Source organism: Penicillium cinerascens, assembly GCF_028974065.1.
Source record: "Penicillium cinerascens strain IBT 15544 chromosome Unknown contig_1_segment0_segment0, whole genome shotgun sequence".
Classification (NCBI taxonomy): domain Eukaryota; kingdom Fungi; phylum Ascomycota; class Eurotiomycetes; order Eurotiales; family Aspergillaceae; genus Penicillium; species Penicillium cinerascens.
Genome location: NW_026695287.1, coordinates 428,119 through 450,971, shown reverse-complemented (window position 1 = coordinate 450,971; position 22,853 = coordinate 428,119). Strand labels below are relative to the sequence as shown.

General features: G+C 47.5%; 9 protein-coding genes across 9 annotated transcripts; 4 read left to right on the top strand and 5 right to left on the bottom strand.

The window, feature by feature from the left end:
• Positions 1 to 2,814: 2,814 nt before the first annotated feature.
• N7498_001736 (uncharacterized protein) lies at positions 2,815 to 3,582 on the bottom strand (the record flags this gene model as incomplete). Its single annotated transcript, XM_058448798.1, has 1 exon — positions 2,815 to 3,582. The coding sequence occupies one exon, from the start codon at positions 3,580 to 3,582 to the stop codon at positions 2,815 to 2,817; it is 768 nt and encodes a 255-aa protein (XP_058311142.1).
• Positions 3,583 to 3,937: 355 nt separating this feature from the next.
• N7498_001735 (uncharacterized protein) lies at positions 3,938 to 4,485 on the bottom strand (the record flags this gene model as incomplete). The annotated part of the gene is made up of 2 exons (XM_058448797.1): positions 3,938 to 4,260; positions 4,314 to 4,485. 2 exons carry the CDS (start codon positions 4,483 to 4,485, stop codon positions 3,938 to 3,940), a joined length of 495 nt encoding a protein of 164 aa, XP_058311141.1.
• Positions 4,486 to 5,384: 899 nt separating this feature from the next.
• N7498_001734 (uncharacterized protein) lies at positions 5,385 to 5,951 on the top strand (the record flags this gene model as incomplete). The annotated part of the gene is made up of 1 exon (XM_058448796.1): positions 5,385 to 5,951. One exon carries the CDS (start codon positions 5,385 to 5,387, stop codon positions 5,949 to 5,951), a length of 567 nt encoding a protein of 188 aa, XP_058311140.1.
• Positions 5,952 to 6,767: 816 nt separating this feature from the next.
• N7498_001733 (ankyrin repeat domain-containing protein) lies at positions 6,768 to 8,555 on the top strand (the record flags this gene model as incomplete). Its single annotated transcript, XM_058448795.1, has 1 exon — positions 6,768 to 8,555. The coding sequence occupies one exon, from the start codon at positions 6,768 to 6,770 to the stop codon at positions 8,553 to 8,555; it is 1,788 nt and encodes a 595-aa protein (XP_058311139.1).
• Positions 8,556 to 10,643: 2,088 nt separating this feature from the next.
• On the bottom strand, positions 10,644 to 11,498 carry N7498_001732 (uncharacterized protein; the record flags this gene model as incomplete). Its single annotated transcript, XM_058448794.1, has 2 exons — positions 10,644 to 11,222; positions 11,325 to 11,498. The coding sequence occupies 2 exons, from the start codon at positions 11,496 to 11,498 to the stop codon at positions 10,644 to 10,646; spliced, it is 753 nt and encodes a 250-aa protein (XP_058311138.1).
• A 2,689-nt stretch (positions 11,499 to 14,187) lies between these two features.
• N7498_001731 (uncharacterized protein) lies at positions 14,188 to 14,840 on the bottom strand (the record flags this gene model as incomplete). Its single annotated transcript, XM_058448793.1, has 2 exons — positions 14,188 to 14,362; positions 14,491 to 14,840. Coding segments are annotated over 2 exons (525 nt in total), but the record flags the coding sequence as incomplete, so codon positions are not given.
• A 667-nt stretch (positions 14,841 to 15,507) lies between these two features.
• Positions 15,508 to 16,013, top strand: N7498_001730 (uncharacterized protein; the record flags this gene model as incomplete). Its single annotated transcript, XM_058448792.1, has 2 exons — positions 15,508 to 15,901; positions 15,949 to 16,013. The coding sequence occupies 2 exons, from the start codon at positions 15,508 to 15,510 to the stop codon at positions 16,011 to 16,013; spliced, it is 459 nt and encodes a 152-aa protein (XP_058311136.1).
• A 2,212-nt stretch (positions 16,014 to 18,225) lies between these two features.
• On the bottom strand, positions 18,226 to 20,539 carry N7498_001729 (uncharacterized protein; the record flags this gene model as incomplete). The annotated part of the gene is made up of 5 exons (XM_058448791.1): positions 18,226 to 18,790; positions 18,860 to 18,886; positions 18,953 to 19,230; positions 19,315 to 19,355; positions 20,224 to 20,539. The coding sequence occupies 5 exons, from the start codon at positions 20,537 to 20,539 to the stop codon at positions 18,226 to 18,228; spliced, it is 1,227 nt and encodes a 408-aa protein (XP_058311135.1).
• A 941-nt stretch (positions 20,540 to 21,480) lies between these two features.
• On the top strand, positions 21,481 to 22,218 carry N7498_001728 (uncharacterized protein; the record flags this gene model as incomplete). Its single annotated transcript, XM_058448790.1, has 2 exons — positions 21,481 to 21,926; positions 21,987 to 22,218. 2 exons carry the CDS (start codon positions 21,481 to 21,483, stop codon positions 22,216 to 22,218), a joined length of 678 nt encoding a protein of 225 aa, XP_058311134.1.
• Positions 22,219 to 22,853: the final 635 nt, after the last annotated feature.

Sequence of the window (22,853 nt, the reverse complement as noted above, 5' to 3'; positions counted from 1 at the left end):
ATTCGTGAAGATAGGTGCGTCGGGTAGTTCCATCGCGAAGGGATGATCATGATCAGCCGCGAAGCCCAGGGGCGGCGTTGATATATCCGAATAATCCGCCCATAGCTGCTCCAGATCCAAATCCAGATTCAGAGGGGGGACTCAATGTGGCAAATGTTAGTGTGCGAAGCCAATGTTGGGAAATCGCCAGACTAACCAATCTGTGAGTAATCCATTTCTTCTGCATATAAGTGCCGTCGCATCTACCAGAGGCACGTCCTGGGCTGTGAAGCAAGATTGGCTTTGGCTGCTGCGTATATCATCCGAGAACTGAGTTCATTGCAAAGTCTTCCTAGGCTTATCGAAACCTGAGTGCGCCTCTTTAAAGATTGGCCCCATCTTGAATGATGCAAGCTGATCAACTACCTTACACTCAGGATACAGTAGGGAAAAAGGAGCAAAGCCGCCATGTCTGTTCACACCATGTTTGTTCACAATAATGAGAATTGGATTCTCGCCAAGAAAAACGGTTACGTGCCGGTTCCACGCGTCCGAGTTAGCGCCGGGCGGAGAGAACGTGCCCCATATAGACAAACCGTGATCAGACCGCCGCACCCCTTTAAGCGGTACTGCAAATTCGTCCGACATGTTGCGCACTCAAATGAAGCGCGGCACGCCACAATCGGCCAGATCCCGCCGGGTACAGTAAAAGCACGCTTCGACACTGCCACTCCGAGAGCCTGTTTCAGACGACCACAGTACATAATTTCATTGTGTACTTTAGTAAAATACTTGAGTAGCATTTCGAAAGGGACACCAGAAGTCGATGAAAAGGAGCCAACAAGCATAGGCTCATTTGCCCTTCGTTTGTACCCAGTCCAAAAGCGTAGGTGCAGCTTGAGGCAATTAGGCCCTCCAATCATTATTTTCTACAGTCACGGCTACTTGCATGTCTGAGCTTTTGTGGGAGCAAACTCCATCCTGACTTGTGTTTGGCACAGGCAAAACTGCATCTAACCCCTGAAAATACATCCCTGCAGCTGCGGCTTCCTGCTTGGTTGTGATTCTCCCGGAGCAATTTCCAATTTGACGATGTGTTGCGGGTGGGAACCTTTAGAGACAAGGCCTTGCAAGGGATACTTGCCTTCAGCAGCACGTAGCATGAATACATTCAAATAACACCACCTTCACACATGTTAGAAAGCTAGTCAGCATCCCTCCTTGTTTTATTTCAATAGCAAACTGCAGTCCACATTCGACCGATCCTGAGGCAGCATATCGGTCATCAAGGAAACTGAAAGACTTCTCCTTCAGTCAGAGGCTTGCAAGATGGAATGGTCGTTGTACGAAGTTTCTGACGAGTGCGGTGTGCCTTGGGTAGCGGAACCAGGGGGTAGAGATGCTGGATATGATCCAGGCCCGTTGAACTTTACACCACCAGCCTCAATGGTTACCAACCTTGCTTCTTCCACATACTGTGTATTGAACGATTATTCCTTCTATAAACCCAGCATTCGTCCAATTGTTCCTGTGGCCCCGACCATGATCTATCAACAGGGCATTAGTTCAAATACTGCGCAGTATCCATCAGTTGGGGCAACTGATGATGAGAGAAGCAAAGTTGATCAAGGAGCGGATTATGACGATCTCCGGTCACAACATCTTCTTTTTACACGTGCCTCAGAACAGCTTTGTTCACCAAAAAGCAAGGGGGAGGCGATTCATCCTCCGGGTTGCACCGAGAAAATTGAGTAAGTCCAATTCCATGTTGCTCCCTGTTTTGTGCTAATATTCAATCCTCAATAGTGACGGGTCTCTCGTTTGCGGATGGGAAAACTGTAGACGCCCTGGTCCTTTTTCCACCAAAGGAAATTTAATGCGACATATGGACTCGCAGCACATCGCCCCACAATCTGTTAAATGCCCAGATAAGCGATGCAACAGGCTCTTCAACAGAAAGGACAACCTGGAGGAACATTTACGACGAGTTCATGGTTGACAGAATTGGGACAGGATTGCTGCCACTTCTCCCGATGGGCAGACACCCGTCTTTGTTAGCATGTTTGCAGGTTCAATGTTCTAGAAACCCTAGAGACTACAGAGCTTTAAAATAGAGATTATTTTATCCTATTATTTACAACTGTGTCGATCACCAAACACCGCTCGCTTCGCCGCATGTGACCCGACATTACTCGCCACCTTTCCCGAGCTTCGAGCTTAGCTGGAGAACTATATTTTTTCTTCTCCTCCGTCAGTAGCATCATCCTCACTCTTCAGCCCTTCCTAGCAATCAGCTTACCTCAATTTGCGCCATGCCGCGTGTATGCCTGGTTTCACAGAGGCATATCCCAAAGCTCCAGATCTCCCTTCTCCCGAGCATGCTGAGGACCGTTGCCACTCGATTTTTATCGATGAGAGTGCGGCAGGCCCGTACTATAAATCAGTCTGCTCTTTCAGCACCTGCAGCTCTGCATTATCCTGCATTCTCTTCGACCTTATTACACACACACACACACACTCACAATTCATTAACGCCCGGCGGCTAGGCCGAAAGGGCAACTATCACTAATCTACTATACATGTCCTAATATATACAGTTCTGTGTCTCATTGGAGCTCATACATAAAACCTTGCCGTATGTGTCATTTCCAGCACGCAGTGTTGCAGCGGATGCTCGTGGGTTAGTAATTTTGTTAGTAGGCTAGCTTGAAGGCGTTTCTCCAAGTGTTCAACATCCTATCTTCGGCAGTTGAAGCACGTCTACCATCTGTAGCACGAGGTGGTTGGTGGCTTAGATCGGAAAGAAAGGGGGGTGATTTATGTTCGTCGGCATGGTCAGCAGACCTCGAGGCGGCCCGTGGCGATGGCGAATCGTATTGAGGCCCGTACTGCTTCTAAGTTCGGTGCCCACTTCTCATTGTCGATAGGTGATTTCCCTCCTAGGAAGAAGGATATGTTCCCTCGGTGGATATCGGTACACTGTAACATGTCCGTCCGGTGTGCAGTCCACTTCCGACATCGAAAGAGGAAGTGCTCCACAGTCTCTTTGGCTTGTCCGCATGCGCACTGATCCGTCTGTGCCGCATTGATTCGGTAGAGGTATCCATTTAGCCTTGCCATGCCTGTTCGGAGTTGTGCTAGTACGCTTGCTTCTTTCCACGACAAGCGATCATATAGTTGCCGTGTGTGTTTTCCTGGAAGTGCTGCGTCCACTCGTTTGACGTGCTTTCCAACGTTCACTGGCAGGCCATTACTGGGGACTGCTTGGGACCGTGCGAGACTCAGCGTGGTTGACTTCATCCTTGGGGCGCGATTTTGCAGGGGAGCATCTTCTTGTGTCGCGGCTCTAGCCTGTTCTTTAGCCAGCCCTAACAGCTTGTTGTCTTCGCTAGTGGGGATCCAGAGGACGTTGAGATAGTTTCCGTTTCTGTGCAATCTTCTTATAAACTTGTACATCCGAGAAACGAATCCCTGGCCAGACTGTTGTTGAGGATTATGTGGTGGAATTACATGATAATATCCGAGGCGCCTCTGCTGTTTCGTTCCCCTTGTTCCCCCGTCCTCCCATCTTTTGGAAGGTGAGCTTTCAGGGGCGCGTAGCATCGAGTCTCAAAAGCGGAAATACCGATATTGTTAGGTTTGCCCGTGAATCCTGCAACCCGTACTTCGGACATTACCGGACTGCAAGTTGTGAATCCCTCGCGCTACTAGCGCACTTCCTCCTCTAACCTGAGATAGGTACTGTACTTATATTTGTTGTTACTAATGATAGGATTTCTTTTTACCTAAAGAAAGAAGATATGGAGAGTTGATTTTGCCCTCAATACATAAAGAGCTTAAACAGGGAATAAAGCAAGACACTAGAAGACGTAATAGAAAGCCCGAAACTCGATGGACCTGCAGAGTAGTGAAAGGTACATCCCGACAGCAATGCCACTTTGCCAATTGTCCTAAATTTTCAAGCCCCGGAACAACCGGAAGAAGGGGCGGTCTGGAAGGTAGTCAAGGCTGACTCAGAGACTGACAACGAAGATCCGGGTGTAGCCAAAGCGGAGGACAACTTGGTGGAAGATCCCGAGTCAGAGGCATTGCACCGGCTGCCAAGCTTAAGTCCATTGTCCAATTTACATGCTGATTTGTCTCCTTGGTGATTGAAGAAAGTGACTAAGCCAGTCTTTTCCACTTCAACCCATGCGACTGACGAATTGTTTTCTGTGCCACAAGCCTCCACACCGAGCACAGGGTAACCATGATGGGTGCCGTTTTTGACTTCGTCCAACACTGTGACTATGTCAGTACCTTTTTGTTGATTTCCATGCGGAAAATTTGCTTACGTGAACAGTCCTCTCCCTTGAGTTGGCTAAAATATCCCGAATGACCCGTACAGCCATGGTTGTCATAAGACCATATCGCGCACTGATTCTCAAACTCAATGACCTCCAGAGTACCGGCAAAAGATGTCCATGCATGAACACTCGCGAGAATTAAACTTATAGAGATGCGCATCTTCTCTATCTTCAGGCAAATTGTAGCAGCTTTAAACTCGAAGATATCCTGTGTGCTGCGTCTCGTGTGCTGTGTTTCTTACCAGGCTTATTTGCTGTTGTGTATCCAAGTGAAAGGACGGATGGAAGCAGAGGCTTTTATAACGACATTTGTAGAATCCTGGGAGGCTTCGAACTGATTGTGGGGGATTAAAATGCTGAGAAATAACTGTGAGTCCTTTGACCAAACTTGAGGTGCATCGAAGACCATTAATTTTGCAGCCTGGGCAGCTTATTGAGGCCTCCTTTACAGTAAATAGAGGCGCGTATCCATTTCCGCCAGCGAAGGCAATCTGACACCTGATCAGTAACCCCTGATGTATCTACGGCCAGAACATGCGGACACACTGTTATCCGATGAAATCCATATATTCGGCAGTGCTTCTCTTCAACAGCTAACTACACCACCACATACCAGTAGCTGACGGCCTTCGCCATCATTTTCCTCGGTGTTGTTGTTTTTGGGGAGGAGGGTGGCGGTTGCTTCATGGTGAGATATTGCGTCATAGAACGGCAATCGTCGAAGGTGAAAGCTTTCAACTTTAGACCTCAACCCTGGGGCTGCAAATTCTGTTTCCGTTTACGACATGGTTGGTGCTGGGGTCTTTTGGGCTGGTCCTGGGAGCTTTCGCGCTCCTTGTGAGGGTCTGACGTATACATAGAGGTAGCAACACATGGATGGAGAGCATCGAAACGCTTTTAGCGATGATATGCATACATGGGTTGCCACCAAGGCAGCGGATAATGCTTCTGGTGTTCAGTTTGTCCCGGCATCACGATCAGATGGCGATTGCTTGCAGAACAGAACAGACCCTATAAATTGCGCCTAGAGACCTTCTCTTATCTCATCTTTCTACTCCCATGGTACTTTGCTCAACTTTCTTCGGCCAAGACCCATTCCACCTTCTCGACACCAGTTTAGCTGTCTCCTACGCTCCTCAAATCGTATTGAATACGACAAGTGCCATGATCAGAACGCGCCTGACTGTTCTCTTCCTTACTACCGCTTGGCTAGCCCTTGCTGGTCTCAGTTCGGCTATTTCTCACTTCGCAAACATCCTGCAAGATCGCGCAAAATCCGACCTCGCCAATACCAATGCCTCTATACTGGATATCACATTCGAAAACCTCATGAAAAACGTCCTTGAAGGCATGGTGGTTGTGGCCCTTCTCTCAGCCCTGTTTGACATTTTCGGTATTATCCTTGTGATTTACCCAAGTTGGCTCCAAGAGAACTGCGAATCTGGACTGGATTACGGCTGCATTCAAGTCGTGCTGAGCTTGGTAGTTGTCTGCGTGGGTGGCTATTTTGCAAGCCGCGTACACGGCTATCAAACTTCTTTCGAGTATTTTGACCGGGCGGGCCAGTTCCATACTACAAGATCATGTATTATGGAGCTGTCGGCGAAGCCGCGTTCGGATCTCTAATGGTCATCGTGTCTCTCGTGTGGGTCTTCGTGTCGGACTGGGCGCGGTCACTAGCAAAGGCACTCAGCCGACTGAAGAGTCAAAGCGGGCTTTCGAAGTGCTTCTCATGGTTAGGGCTGCGTGAAAAAATGAGACAGGAAGCATTTTGAAGAATACCGATGGCAAATGTTCAGATGATTCCAATATGATCCTTTGAAGGGTGATGGGAAGAGAGATGGTATTCTGGACTATTAGATAATTGGGCAGATTGGCGTCCGCAAAGAAGTTTCAAGTAGTTGCTAGAATAATTCACCAATTGAAGTTCCTAGTTAAGATGGAAGCGTTTCCAAAAATTGTAGCTCCAACCAATACTTTCACAGTACGGAAATTGAACCAAATAGTCATGATGGAATGGAGACAGTACATCCAGTCTGCGCCGAATCTATCAACAACGATGAAAAGTGATGCCACAAAAAAGAAAAGACCAATACAAATAGAGCATCTTGCAAAGTTGATGCTTAACGTTGAGAAACTGAATATGCGTTATCTGCAAGTCTCCGGGTTTTGCGTTTCGTTTCTTGTTCCGGTGATACGTCTCTTTGTGGCTCATATTTACGAAGCTCTTGAACTAGTCGTGCTATGCCAAATGGAAGCTTACAAAGAACAGGATCCTTGCAGTTATAAAACATATATAATTCTTGGCTCCCATGTCCTTCCAAGGGATTGCAGGCCCATACCGCTCTGCATACGTTGCACCATTTCATCAAAATACACTTTGAACCTGTTGCTTGGCACCTGATTCCTCGACAAAAGCAATCACATACTCCAGAAGGGACGATGCCATTGCCGGGTATGATAAATGAACCGTTGTTCGATAATGCCCAACCTGAACTCAAAAGTCAACTCAGTTTACGAGATATCATAAGAAAGACCGATGCAAAACTACCAGCGGACATTATTCCTCTCCCGGCTGAGTTAATATACGACATATTGGACTATCTCTCCGTGGAAGATCTCATCTCATTCGCATTTTGTCGATGGGATTTCTTTCAAGCCTCAGTCGACTTCCTAACGCATAAAGTGGAGCCTGCACTCCAAGATCTTGATTCGCTCGTGGAACACTTCAACAAGAAGAATTGGCCAAGACAGTGGCTACGGGACATAGTTCAGAAGTCCGCCAGATCTAAAAGACCGATACTACGGGACTTCGATGTCCTCATAGCACTGTTCGAAGACACAAAGTTGCCTGAAAACGAACTGCGAGATATTGTCCATGCGTGCGCCGATTTCCAATTGCCAATATTGCGCAGCTGTCTTCGTTTTGGGCTCAATGAAGCGGCCAGTGTTTATTTGCTGAGAAACCCACACGCGATTTTCGATACAAATGAGGTTCAAATGACTGCTCTTCATATTTCAACGCTGTCCTGTGCCACGGAATGTATTGAAGCAATCGAGACCATTCTTCGAGATGTGCCAGAACTGAAGCGAGTAGATTATGTTAATCAGCTTGATGATACCAACCAGACTGCCTTTGATTATGCGATGAATATCTCTCCTCTCGCTGTCATTGATGCACTCATCCGTGCAGGGGCTGCATTTGACAATCGCGACCGCCTGGGTTATACACCGCTAATGAATGCCTGCCATTTGGGACGTGATGAAGCCATTGAATGCTTGGTTAATCACGGCGCTGATATCACCGCCCCTAACGTCTTCAACCAATCGGTCTTGGAGATTATCATGACGGGAGATAGCCAAATGAAGCATAGCCTGTTGAAACGCTTAGCCCCGCGTGCCAGCCAGACGCAGCTGAATAGAGCGCTTTGGCATGCAGTCAACAACGAGAGTGAGAAGGAGTTTTTGGGTGTCTTATTAGAGTGCGGTGCAGACCCACAATATGTGGGTCTCTCAGAAAACGCCGTTCGCCTTGATCAGGAGAGTCCTCAATCTTTCGAAAATGTCGCGGGCCGTCCTGGAATACCCGCACACGAGCACTTGCAAGAATTTCGGACAACCAATGTCTCTGAACCACAGATGGCCGCTCCAACGAGTTCGGCTGACGGAGACTTGTCGATTGAAGGCGGAAATGAAGAGCGCGATGATGGCGTTTTGGCCATGATGAAATCCTTGAGCGTCAATGATGGAGCTCGTAAGGTTGATGCTTGGTGCTATATTGGGAAAGGTAGGTTCTCCATCGTGCGCATCGGTCCATTGGAGATGTGTAAGTACATATTTGAGAAAGGAGTGTATGGAAACATTGCTTCTCTCCAAAATGTTTCCGACTCGCGAAGTCGCATATCGCATATCACATACACAGACGAAATGGGACTTCCTCAGCGCCGATATGGACGGGATAACATCAAAGGAATTGCTGGTGTGGTTATTGCTGAAAGATCATCGTGGAAGTATTCCCGAAAAGCCCCGACGATCTATGTCAAAATCAAATGGGTTGGTATTGATCACCGTGATTCTGTGTTGTGCCCCCATAGTTATAGCTGGATCACGAGATCTGATTTTCTACAAATGGTCGGCCGAGCTTTTGGTGATTTCCATATTCAAAGGGCTTGGAAGAGGAAAGAAGAACGATACCGTAAAACAAACCAAGTTGATCTCTATTCAACTTGATCTTCTCGCGCTATAAATAGCTTTTATATCTATTCCAGACATCAACATGGAGTTCTCGCTACTGAGCGTGAAATCCTTCACGCAAAATCCTTTTGAATCACCAACTAGAAGTCAAATGGTGGGATATCAGACTGACATCTCCTTGGCCGTAGCTCGCGGCCTGACTGACAGGGTCTTACTCCGCTTGGTATACGGTGCCGATATTAGTATCCTTTGATGAACAGGGTAATCACCCTGTTCATCGGTCACTTTTTCGAAGTGAAAACTCTGCTATAGATTACATGATGAAATAATGGGATTTAGTCAATGTCATGAATCTGAACGTTCACTTATAACCCCGATATCATCTTAAATACCAACCAATATAGAATGGATATCTCTTAGATTGCAACATCGTGATATAGACGGCTTTGAATTCTGCTCTCAGCAAAAGGCTGCTCCATCTCGGGCTTGGTCGTGGGTCCAAACGTTGCAACGCTGTAGCAAAGATTCGGTTTCTTTGCATGACTAAACTTCAGGGCGTGCAAGACTGGAGCGATGTGACGAAGGGTAGGCCCCCCACAAAGCACACGCACGATCGCAGAGATGGAAATAGCAGGCCTGTGACGACTTGACTTGGTGAAAGCTGGTCATGATAGAATAGACGAACTATGCCAAGTAAATTAGTTCGCATCGTCAAACCTACCATGAAGGCAAAGATCGACTGCGATACAGCATAGGGTCGGGAATTCCTGTGCTCAATTTACACAAGGCAATTTTAGGCCGATGGAGACTTGGATCTGGGTCAAAGGAAATAGTTTATCCCAAATCCACTGTGTCAAGATGCAACACAATCGCACCGATGGATTGATTACCACGAGAAAGGGTCGGACAGCAGTCCATGCAGGTAGGGCAGTATATCCAAGGCCACAGCCGGCAGTAAAATTCCCAACGGAAGCAACGCTGTTCAATGGGCGCTATTCTGTCAGGATGCTGTCTTTTCGATGCCTCATTCGTTTGTTCTTGGATGCCCACTACTAAGCCTTTCCCGTCGGCGATTTCGTGGTCCGGTCGACCGAGACTGTCTGCAAACCGCACTCTTTCCTATAGACACGGGAGGCTTGTGCACGTTTGGTTGTTTACTTGCTCGTCCATTTTGACGTTCATGCGAGATCTGGGTCGAGGAATAGGGTCGGGGACTTGTTGGCCGGACCTGCAGAGAAGCTGAAGAAGACTGCGTACTGCTTACGCGCACGACCCTTTGACAGTAAATAGATGCAATTATTTTTGGACCCACACGCTCCTCTTTTCCTTCCGTCATAGATCCCGACACTTATTTCGATCTATCAAACGTCAAATTGAAATTTACCCAAGCCACAGAATTATTCAGGGAATCTTCAACGATGAAACTAGGCAATTGACTACAGCAAGGCACAATCTAGTTCGACATACGTTCCTTGGCAGTCCGCTTGTGGCACAGCATTGTAAATCGCACGACCCGCGGAACCCTTCCAATTGACTTTCGCTAAACTTGGCTGGGTCGGTCCGTCTATTATCTACGAAGTGGCAACCTTGGTTGAGCAAAGCGTGCGAGCAAAGGTAAATTTCTATGTGGAACTCACAGAGGGAAAGTCTCGCAGCGCGTACGTGAAGTCACCCTGTGATGCGTGAACAAGTTTCTCATTTTAAATCTAGACAGCCCAAAACATGGAGCGTGGACTGCATTCATTCCTTAGTCCTCTTATTACCACATAAAGAACGCTGCGTGGGGAGTTTGGGGGTGGAGGAAGCGGAGCGAACGACGATCAAGCCACCCGGTTGTGGGCCCTGTTACTAACCAAATCCAGCGGCTATGAAACCAAGGTACTGTACTTTTTCTTGCGCTTGCCAGCGAAATTTATTTGTCGATAAAGCCTTGTATCCAAGAATTCTGCCAGAGTGGTACATGAATCGACGAATGGAATCTATCTTCTATTCTTATATGTTGTCATAGCATGGCAATAGTGCGAGGATGCTGTCATGAAGTTTTTCTTTGTGAGGTAATTTATCATCCAAACAATGTAGACCCGCCAAAGTAGGTTCAGGGTTCCATACTTAACGGGCCGCCCTTCACACAAGCGAGCTGTATACATTGGCTGGCGCGGGCTCTTGCTGAGTAACCAGCGACAGATTACCCGATGCGGAGAACCCGGGGAGGTCACTATGACTTAGGGTTCCCAGTGGGCCGCCCTGCTCGGTCCAATCGCCGTGGATCACTCCGGAGCCGGGCAAATAAGATGCCAGTCTGCGGTTCTGGAAGGCCTCAATCGTGTTCCAGAATCGCGTGGTCGCAGACACCAGCTCGCCATGTGTCTGATGTAAGACTAGCTGAACATCGTTCCATGAGACCTGATCCTGCATCGTGGCGTTCGTGGACTCCACCTGCTGCTGCAGTTGACAGAGTTCCCTTTGAAGTCTCTCGTTTTCAGCCACGGCGGTTTCTCTAACCGTGATGGCTTCCTGTAACTTGGAAGTCTCTCTGGCCTTTTCGGCACGCAGCTTTTCCAACAGCTGAGAGTTATGAGCTCTCTCGTCATATTTCTCTGCGAAGGCCAATTGAAGATCCTCTTCAAGCTTGTCCATCATAACGAAACATTTTCGATGAGTGGCTTCGCGGTCTTTCCGCTGGACCTGTTTCACAGAATGTCCCTAGAACTATGGTCAATCAAGAGTGCATAATAAGCCATGCTGAGCGCGGTCGTAGGTACCCCAAAACATAAACAAGCGACGAGGAGACAAATATTAACGTACCGACTCTTTGTAAGTCTTCCGCTTGGGTCTGAGAGCGTCACGGTTCGGGTGAGACGCAGAGACTGCCGATCGAACAGAACAGGGAGACCCAACACGAGATCCCCCAGCACGCGATGTGGCTTTGGAGATCCCATTGTCCGGTCCCCTGCGTGAGCCTTTGGGGTCCCTTGTCATGGTGAGTCTGTGAGAGGGCACTTAATGATTCGGCAAGTCGTTACAGGAAAGAAAAGAGTGCATTGGGTGACCTCTTGGGGAATCGAGCTTTTAAGACCTAAGTTAGGTGGAGAGTCAATAGACAGATTTGAAACAAGGTCAAGACGCAGTTTGTCGCAGCCAAGCAAATGTATCTGCATCAAGATCATGAGCCTAGAAACTGGAGTGGCCATTTCCACACCGGACCCCGTGGAGTGCTAGCGCGAAGCACGACTAAACTGCCATTGGACTGTATATGCAATAATTGACCGGCCCGCACAGAATTCTACATTGACGCACCTAGTGATATCGCAACATCGGTCGCAGCACAAGAAGTGGAGTTGTTCTTGTATGCAAGGAAAACCATTCAACCTCAATATGATGCCAATGCATTTTTCGCCCTACCGCGCTTCGACATGTACTATCTAATTAAACTATAGTGAGTCTCGCCTTTATTTTGAGAGGACCGAAGTTTCAAATCCAAGTTTGATTGACCAATGCCACCGTCGACCATAGTAGGTCGCTACGATATCCCCCTCATAGCTCATCAGTCTTACATTGAAGGATCTAGACTTTGCTGAAACAGGTTAGGAAACCCGAGTGTAGTACCTATGAGGCATTTCTTGCCGCCAAGGCTCATTATCTAGGATCTCCATCCCCATCGATTGTCACCTCTGTGCGACTGAAACGCTGAAATCACACTAGAAGGGAACATGGAACATAGCAATCACCTCCGCCACCAATAAAGTACCACGCGGGAGAAAGAACCACGGCAATCCCCTCTCAAGGCCGAGCTCCCATGGAATCGTGCGAGCAAGCCTCTGTGCCTTAGGAGCCACGACGCAGATATGGTTGGAACAGCTGAAGTGCTGAGGATAATGCATAGCCTGGTGCATCTTTGTCTACTGCCCATCTACTGGGTTTTCTCCAATTATTCCTGCTGTGCTGTTAGCTTCCTTTTCTGTAGTCGAATTTGACCGCTAAGTGGATAATGCTTACAGACAACTAAGGTGATCTCATGCTTCTCTTTGACGTGCCGAGGGGACCAGAGGAGTATTTTCTGGGTCATAACAAAAGCCGAGAGACTAATTGAAATTGACATTATGGGCCTGAGCATGCGTAGATCCGGTATTCTATTTCCCAGGCACACCAGTAAATGTCCATACGTCTGTCAACCAGAGGCAATTATCAGTAGATCGTTGTCACCTAAAGTTAGTGCATAGCTAGCCATGTTATTGTGATCACGACTCGCGCCTTGGCTGTCGGCCCCTTGACTAGTAATTTGAACAGTGAGTCTGAGCAGAGGCCTGCCGATAAGGTGTCTGACTGGTTCCGAAGCCCAACTCTAATCTTACATGTATAGACGCATTTTCTCACCGACTGAGCGTTTCCATGGTCCAAGATTTGTCATTCGTGCCATCCGGATGGTTTTTGTAGATCTTGCATGAAACACATGGCGAGGTGGTATCTGCGACCACGCGGTTCTGGAACGCGATCGACGCCTTCCAGAACTACAGGCTGGTATCCTATTTGCCAGGCTCCGGAGTGATCCACGGAAACTGGCCCGATCAAGGCGGCCCGCTCGGAACTCTGTCACTGCGCTCCCTAGGATTCTCCACATCTGCCAATCTCCCGCTGGTCACTCAGCAAGACCCCGCTCCAACCAATGCCTACGATTCGCTTGTGGTACAATTGTAATATACTAGACAAATCCATTCCTTGATTTAGACACCGAGATCTTTCAAAGGCAAACTTTTTCGGGGGTGAATTTCTCTGGCGAGCAGAGCAGTGAACGCATTGGTTCCCTGGCCGCTAAATTTAATAAGCAGAAGGGCCCACAACCCGGCCACCTCCGCCACTTAAAATCCCCATATATTTTTCTTTTCCCAAGCGAAAAGGGACATAAACTTCCATGGTTCATCTATGACGATGGTTCTCACGCATTACTTACAAGACCGTAAGTTTCAGACTCTGCTAATATTTGGCTCTGCTGCGAGCTGCGCATAGAGATTTAGAATTTGCTCGCAGATTTCGCGTGACTTCGGAACGCGCTCGCCCCTCCCCAGATAACGAACGATCGAAAGGAGCAACGTACAAACCGATATCATTTGATTCCTGCCAGTAGCCGAGCCAAATATAATAAAAGTCAATCGTATGGGTGCCCGCGGATCAAATGATGCACAGTGCTCTGCCACAGGCGTCGACTGCTACGCAACGTAGCAATGCGCGGTATTCATTCACATGTTTTGTTTGCGAAACATTCTACGAATATCGCCTTGGCTTTGGTGATTCTCAAACTCGGCGTTTGATAACCTAGCGTAGATCTTAGGGATCTACGAAGCGGGGAAAAGAGGAGCAGGTGGGCTAAGAAATGATTGACTAGCGCTGAAAAGCTTAAATGGCAGGTCCTCGTGTTAGTTTGCGAGGTCTAGCCGGCCAAAGCAAGAGCCAACTTTCTACACCAGCGACCCAGTCCGGAGTCTGTCATGTTCCATAGCCATACTAATGTAATACGTGGAGGATGAGAGCCTAGCAATATTTGGTGCTAGGTGATGAGGTACATAGATGTGATATTCACACCTGTTCCTGGAACAGAAGCTTTCAACAAAAGCTGATATAAGAGTCCAATCACAAGAAATCAAAAACAATCACGTTCTAGCTGAAATGGGGTCTAGGAACGACGCGTGCGCCTAGTCCTATTACCCTCGGCCGTATTGTTCTCTCTATCTTTGGCCGTCATCTCTATAACTGCCTCTACAGCCGCCAGCCGACTGCGAATCTCGTCCAGGTCACTGCGGATAGCTTCATTCCAGGTGGTTTGGTTGCTCAGTGAGTTCTGCATAGACCTGAAATCATATTAGCGGTGTAGTTCTCTCCGGAAGGTGGCAAAGCTAACTTCATTCGGGTGTCGAGTCTGATGATTGTAAGCAAGTAGGCTACAAAAATTCATTATACGGCAGACTCTGTTACTCACTCTGCAATGCATTGGAAAGCGATTATGTTACGTTTCCCAGAGAGATCTGGCTCTTGTGGCAGACTCAGCTCCACTCCAAGTCTTGGACCTGAATTACAGTCATGTCGAGCGTCATCCTCGACTATGTTTACGGCGTTGCCCCGTCTCTGACGGCTAGAGTGGTCATCCTCTTCCTGAGTGAACTCGTCGTCCTCTGTGGTATCACCCGCAGCCGATCTTAATGGGCTCCGATGATCCTCAGACTCGGAGGATGACAAGGATAACGCACGATGCAATCGACTCCGAAAGCTTTCTCGTCGATCGGGGTGGGGAAATTTTCGAATGGCAGTTATGCTTGCAGGCGAGTAGTGCTGAAATGTTAGAACGAGTTTCCACAACTCTACTACGTTTCATAGATAACGCCTCGGTCTTTATAAATTCTGGCTCGTACGACCGGAGCTGAGCCATCCGCTTGTTCGCAACAAAAGATTACAAGGCCCACTTTCTTCCATCCATACTTTCCGCATTCGTCGCTTCAGTCTTTGGACAGTTAGTCACGAGAAACATTCAATTAAGGCCGTTGACGCTTATCGGTAAAGTCAACTGGAATTTCCAACGAAAAGAGCGGTTTTCTATGCAACGTCTCTTTGCTCTATTCAATGCAACACATGATGAGGTTCGGGTTGAGAACTCGTTATTGCGTTGAGTGAGTATTGTTGGATCTCACCAACCAGGTTTCCAACAGTACGCCGACGAAGTGAGACGCCTTGAACTTCAACCTCCGGACTTAGTTGAAATGGTGGAAAGTTGAAACGCGGGTCCGATATTACAGTATCTAGACTCACTTTGGTGGCTCACCAGATGGACCTATGGGTCATAATCGAGCTTTGGGTAATGTCTTGCGAGGCAGCGGTATCCTGCTTAGCTTTTAAGTGAGTCCTGGAGGAAGTTTAGACCTCACCATACCCATCTAAGTGAGATTCACCGTTCTGCCATCATCTTGACTGGCCCTATCACTGCCACTATTTAAGAAAGAGCATGTCTCCGCGTAGCACGGTGGGCTGGCCCGAATGGGAAGAAGAAAACCTTCTCCCCTGGTTGGATGAGAATCGGACCTTGTCGTGGAAAGCCCTGCAGGACGCATATTATGAACAGTACGGGGTGAAGCGAAGCCCTGATTCTCTCCGAGGGAAGATGTACTATATTCTGCGAAAGCAAAGCCCTAGGGTTGCCCGACCTTCTGAAGATCCAGGCCGCCGAAAACGATCAGGGGCCATTCGCCCGCGGGTGGGAAATAGGCGCTCACGGCCAAAGCTTCCGAAAAAAAGTGTGGCCCGAAGCAACATCGACCGGTGGTTTGAGACAATTCTTATGACCGAACCTAGCCCTACCGACAGCGGCGACTCAACAAAAACAAAAGGATCAAGATCAGGTACGAACCGGCCTTGATATATCACTCGGTGCTGACTCTCATCATAGAATGCACAACGTCGGTGCCCACCTACTTAGCGCCTAAAGAAAACCAGTCGTCGGCTTGGATGTAGGAATATATACATCGTGTTTGCGCGACTGGGAAGCTAGATTTCTAGAGTGCGTAGTATAAACTGATTGTGAGAAGTTATAGGAGAGCAACAGTTCAATGTTATTTAAGCAGCGCACAGGTTATAGGATGATACTATACAAAAACAATACGTGACTATATGTAAATTCAAATAGCACGCGTCAACTTGCGGAATAAATCAGAGACAAGATCAGTCTTTAGGCATTGAATAACAAAAATGAAAGACTGTACTGCAAACTATGCTGTTCGAATATACTCACTATTGTACTTCATTTCATCCAATGTTCTCTACATACCTTGTTAGCCTAGATAGGATCGTCTTGGAACGAGACTCGCTTTCTCTTGCGTCGCTCAGGCAGGAGTGGCTACAGAGCGATGACCGTTTGTTTAAGATCCTCCACCTCGCTCTTTAAACTGCGGATATCGTCGGCCAATTTTCTCTTAACTAGTCGTTTAGCAGCCTTGTTTTCCGACTGCCTGCATTGCTCTATCTGCTCCTCTCTCACGGCTGAACTTTTGAAGGGTCCTTGCTTCACTTCCCCTGACGTTCTAGACATAGCTGATTAGAATTAAGAATCGGAGTTATATAGTCGAGAAAGTATTCACTAACCGGTTGTTTGCACATGTTGTAGGCTTGTATAGCCTGCATGGTGAAGAATCGACCAGTTCCATTTCTCGATCGGGTTTGTGTGGAGCCTTGCTGCTGTGGCGGCTTCCGAGTTGCTCTTCCCTGTTAGGTAGTGCGCCTTCATGCGCTATTTGAGTTGACAGAGGCATTTCAGATTGGCGTTCTATTGTAGCTTGGTATCGAGAATTTTCTTTTGCCCTAGCTTCATCTTCGAGAGATTTGGCTAACCAGGCAATATATTTGCCTGGCTGAAAGGCAGGGGTCTTGGTTGCGCGATTCGTCATCCCGAACGTTATATCCGTCAAACTAGATTAAAAGAGTAGCTGAGTGACTTCTCAGGGAGTAGGCTGGCAAAGAAAATTTTCAAAAGGAATGAATTTAGGTCGGAGGTCAAAGACATTACGCATTTTAGGTGCGGGTTTAGAGATTCGCGGGATCATTATCTTCTTACAGTACTATTCTTTCGCAGAAAATTGCTAGAAATACTCACCGCAGAAAACGCAGAGGTTCTAGATAGGTGATTCTCATAGAACCAAGGGGCAGTACCTCTTGGCGAGATTAGGCCAACCGCGGGTCAGCCAAGGCGTACGTCTACCGAGGATGGTAGAGAGGCCTCGGACAAAACTCCATTTAATAGTGGCACTAGGCCTAAAGAAGTAACTTATACAGTGATGCGAGAACAAATTTCTCATTATAAATCAGACGAGCTATAGCATAGAGCATAGGCTGCATCGATTCTTAAGTTCTCTTGTTGCGAAAAATAGGAAAGCTATTTAGGGAGTTTGAAGGGCGGAGAAAGCGGAGCGAAAGACGACCAAGACCCACCCGGTTGTGGGCTCTGCTACTAACTAAATGCAGCGGTCGTTAAACCAAGGTACTCTGTGCTGCGCTTGCCAGCGAAATTCACTCCCCGAAAAAGTCTGACATCGAAGGATTATCTGTTGGAGCGGAACAAGAATCAACGAATAAATTTATCTAGGGGCTATCCTCGTGCTTAACAGGATGAAATATGTTCTGTGTTCTGCCCGATATTTAGCTATATATGTATGTCGGCTCAGGAAGTATGTGGTGCTACAAGAAATATTCGCTGTATAAGTAAGATACCGAAAGTAAATCGATCATCCCCTAGCATTATGTATTGAAATTTGCTTGAAATATTATAGTATTGCTATAGAAACGTACCCGTAAACATCATAGTCTAAATAAATAGATAGGATACACCAAACCCTCGACGTCATAACCGCATACGCTTCTGCCCCAAGGCGGATTCGATGAAGCGTATCTTCCTCTTCGTGGCGCGCACGCACCAACAGTGCCTTGCCGGTGGCCATTGTGGCGTTTGATGGTCTGCCCGGCCAAAGTGAGCAAACGCTTGTTGCTCGTCGAGGAACTCCTATATAGACTTCGGGAAGCCACCGATCTTTTCACAACATATACTGTTGGCAATATTGATTGAGAACCGTTCTTCAAGACTAGCAACGTGAAAGGCAACGCGTTTTCTGAAATATCCACAAAGTTGACAGCAATCGGCTGGATCCACAACTCCCAAGGGATGGTCCTGACCAGCCTAAAATTTCGCACCAGGGGTCTCAACTAAGACACGGGCGAGGATCTCGCCGGCTCCAGGTCGTAAACAAAGGATGGACCCTTCGCAATGATATCCAACGTGGCTAGGAACTAGAGTTGCATCTAATTCGAAGAAGAACATTGCTAATGCGAGAATGGTTCTCACGAGCTCATCTAGAACCACAAAATTCATCTTGGAGAACTCCTCCAGCGCGCTAATATCGTCCAGTTCGGGGAGTGGACCATAGATGGCTTGATCGAGTCGGAATACATCTAGTTTCGAGTGATGCGGTAGGTAGTTCAGGGCTTCAAAAAATCCTTGCTGTCCATCCATAGAAGGGGAGGACATCATGGCGCGGAATAGTCGAGGGAGAGCTCCATCCCAGGCATTGCCATATCGTGAGTCATGATCGGGGCTAGTCGTGGAAACCCCTGTTCCTACCGATAATAGGAGATCGTGTCGTTTCGAGCTAGGCCAAATGATGCCCGACTCCCTTAACGCAATAGCAAGCGGATTATTCGCGCGGACCCCGCCGTCTTGCAAAGGGACGAAACCTAGCAAGCGTCTTGTCTAGAAGTAGCTTTGCAATGTCAGCTGCAGTTATCTCAGGATCCACTCACAGTTCTACACTTACAAGGGAGCCGCAACACTACACATGGCTCTACCGAAACACAAGAATAGTTAGCTATATCCGATTCAAGGATCTGGTAGGAAGAGGCCGACTTACACATCCGACAAGGAAGGATTTTCTTGACTGCTGTTGGGGACCAAGAACTGGTAGGCGGCCTTCGCACTGCGCTGACCGATGCCTCGGTAATTTGCCAACACGCAGGCCTTTCCGTCGGACGTACGACTTGCCACGACGGCAACCCGGCATCCTACAGGGCTAGCCGTGGCAACATCAAATATACGACGCTCCGGGGTGACCGCCTCCTTCAGGGTTTGCGACAGACTTACCGAGTCATAGAGGCCGGTGAGCATCAAGTTGAACGCAGACGCGAACCACTAAACGAAGCGAGGAACCGGGATCCGTGACCGCTAAAAGATTCTTCGCGCTAGGTCCGGGAACGCTCGCAAACAGTCCTCCACAGAAGAGTTGTTGAAGAAGATATCGATCGCCGTCAATACGCCTAAACAGTGAACACTATTAGCACGTTGGTCGAAAGGAAATTTATTCGGCCAAGGATGGTACATACCGACACTAGTTCCAAGGCACAAGTCCGGGAGAAATGCGATCGATACGCCAATGCGCTTCTCTAATACTCGCAGAAGCCCCAACTAGTACAAGCCACGGACACCACCACCATCGAGACTAAGGATCACCGGATACTTAGTAGGGGGTAATTAGCGTATGCTAACGGCAAACTTTTCGTCGCACACGGGGCATTCAGCCACGTCCCAAAGATACTCCCCGAGAGAACTCGACTTGCCGAAAATCACGACACAGGTGTCGCAGAGTGCGTGTTTGCATAGCATCATATGCTCGGGCGGACGAGTCAAGCATACAAAGCAGGTCGAGGTGGAGCGAAGACCACCCCATCGGCGAAAGAAGCGACGAAGTACATCTTTTCGAATGGTCGCGGATATATTATAGGAGTTCAATTGCACGAATTACTACTTAAACCCGGTTAAGATACTCTCGCAATAGTGGTTGGAGGAACCGTCCTTCGAGATCTTGACACAATGCTTCTCATAGAGTGCGGCAAAGACGAGGGTTGGGGAAAAACCTATAAATGTCATTTAAGAAATCCAAAGTGAGGTTGAGGCTCTTACCGTGCATTCCTAGGGGGTACGCATCCATCAAGAAAGCAGAGACTACAAATTCCTACATATGTTCTTCGGGACAGCCGGAGGATATCAATGCATACGCGCTTTCCCGAAGACAATCGCTCATTGATTCGTTTCTGGGATAGCCTCTTCGGGCTTGAGCCAGGAGATCAAACTGTGGTGCATTCAAAGATCGTCTGTAACCTTGGACATAAGAATTCCAGAACGCACCGATATGAGATACCGAGAAACGACAATAAGTAGAGTCTTGCTGAGTACGAATGGTGGCTAGGTGCTCACGAATAAGGTTGCGGAGTGGTTCGAAGGTGACCATGTCGGAAAGGCCACACCTTTGACGTAGATCGAGAACTGTAATCCCCCAGGTCTCGGCAACTTCATGGAAATTGGCAAGCATACTTGCTGCAGAAACGTTGGGGCCTTCTCGCTTGGTCAAAACAATGACTACCTGCATAGAAGCAGGAACTGGGTTGCCGCCGATTGCCAGCTCTCGGAGTGGTTGTTGGAGCAGGTTTTGTGCGGACTGCATGTCCGATTCCGAATCTACAAACAGGCACAAAACTTAGGTCCACGGTAAGATGAGTTGTTTTTTCACTTCCTAGTGTAGTTTTACCGACGGATAGAAACTATCTGCATCCGGTATAGTGAATTTTCGATGTCTTTTTGTGGAGTGTTTCAACCACTTTGAATCTCCCAGGCTTTTTTCGAGACATAAGCTACTCTCGGCGAACAAGATGGGATTTTCTGTATTTCCGGTTTTCACGCTGAGGTGAAGACGAACTAATCCAGCGGGGCCTTTGCGTGTGACATTGTTGTGAGGATAAAAGACTCGCAGGGCTTTCAGGCGATTTGAGCTTCCAGCAAAGTAGACCAAACATGGATATTGGCGTTTGGGATATGGCATGCCCTGCACCAGCTCTTCCAGACGGCCGGTATCCACCAAAGTCCAAGCTTCATCTTCATTAACAAGATCAAGCCATGCTGCCATTGGGCCGTCTGATCATTTGAGCAGCAGATGGAGAGTTAAGGCTATCTTTATACCGAATGACACCAAACTAAATCCGATGGGTAGGACACCAAATGTGCCGCAAGCCGCACAAAGATAATAATATACTTCTTTTTTTGCCTCAGGTGTTGAGACTAAGCATAAAAGAGGAATGTGAGTATCGTTTGAAAACGTTCATATCATTACGCTGCCTTAACAACGGTCGGTGAGCCCTGTGTGCAGCACTTACCATTTTCTGTGCAGTTTCAATTTATTTTGCAAAGAATGGCCATCATATATTGACCGGTTTACTTCAAATACAAAGTCGCGGGGATAACGAAGATAGACGCTTGGTTTCATCGCATCATGCAAAAGGTCAGATGCATGATTATAAGTTCCGATGGCCCGCGTCGGTATCTCGAATTCATAATACCTCTAGAGATTCTCTAACACCATATCTATATCTGGTCTCACGGCAGTCTGTCATGCCTAGATTTGCCAAATCAGGTATTCCTCTTCCAAGGAAGCCTGCACGTATCCGCAGCTTCCCCAATGATGGCTGTATTCCCTCAGTGTCAAGCACGCCCTTGCGTATTGGTTGCACCAATGAGACCACATATGCGAGAATGCTTAGAGAAGAAGAAGAAGTAGATCTGATCTTCAACGTCACTGTCAGTGCAGCCAACTGGGCTCTGCTTGCCGGCTATCTGGTAGTTCCTGGCACATTTACCTCTCTTCAAAGCTCAGGGCAGGTGGAGCATGCTTTACAAGCCAACAAAGCCGGTCGGACGGTGTTACACACGATCCAGAATCCTCCATTACTCTCTATTGCCTGTTGTCTCCTCGTCGGTGGTATTGCGGCTTTCATATGGCTTCTCCATTTTGCGAAGCTCAGAGGCAATTACATATGGTTGATCAATAAGCTCTTCATGTAAGCTCTTGCATCACAGACAAATATCAGTCAAGACGACTGGGACTAACTATTCAATAGGCCAGTGTCGCTGAACGCTGTTGCTGAGATGTTAACCACAATTATCAACGTTTGTGCATCCCAAGGAGGAGATTGGTCCGTCATGGCCATTGTAACAACAGTCGTTACTGGAACGACTCTCCTTATCTCCCTGGCCCTGTTGTGTTTTTATAAATTCTACTTGTTGGAGAAGGTTAAACAGGAAGACGCGGTCTTGACACATGTTTTGCCTTCGTCAAGATCACAGCATTAAGTCGAGAACCTGGTATTAACCCGATCATGGCCGATGAAGAAAATTAGAAAAAAAGGAAAACGATAATCGGCTCTTTTGGATCTTTTCATACTGTCATTTACTTCTGTTAAACAAGCTCCGGAGCAAGAAAATTAGAAAATTACAAAGAAACAGCTTTGTCTCTGCGCATGATTAAGATGATATATTGGTTTTTTCAGATGAATATAAGTTTTGAGATTGAAGGAGGCTCGCCACTGTGAGATTGCATTCTGCCGCTATAGAGCTCGGTGATGTATGTTTGTTGTAGGCAAAGCACTGCAGTAACAATCAATATGAGTTCGTAAACACCTTATTTTGGGAAAAGCAATTGAGAACTAGGCTTCAATGTAAAACCTATCCTCCGACAGGCATTCCTTCTGACATCTCGTCGGCAAGGTGTTATCTGAGTCGAGTGTTCCTAGCACTGCCGCAATTTAAAAATTGTAGATAGACAAAACATTGCGTGCTGCCGCAAAAAGTTTTCTTCTCATGATTGAATCTTGGCGCTTGATATATATTGTGGGTGGTCTGGAGCAAGGTATAAATAATGCTAATGGAGCACATCTACTTTCATGCATGAAAAGATTTCGCACCGATCGACGGCCATGACTCCCAAA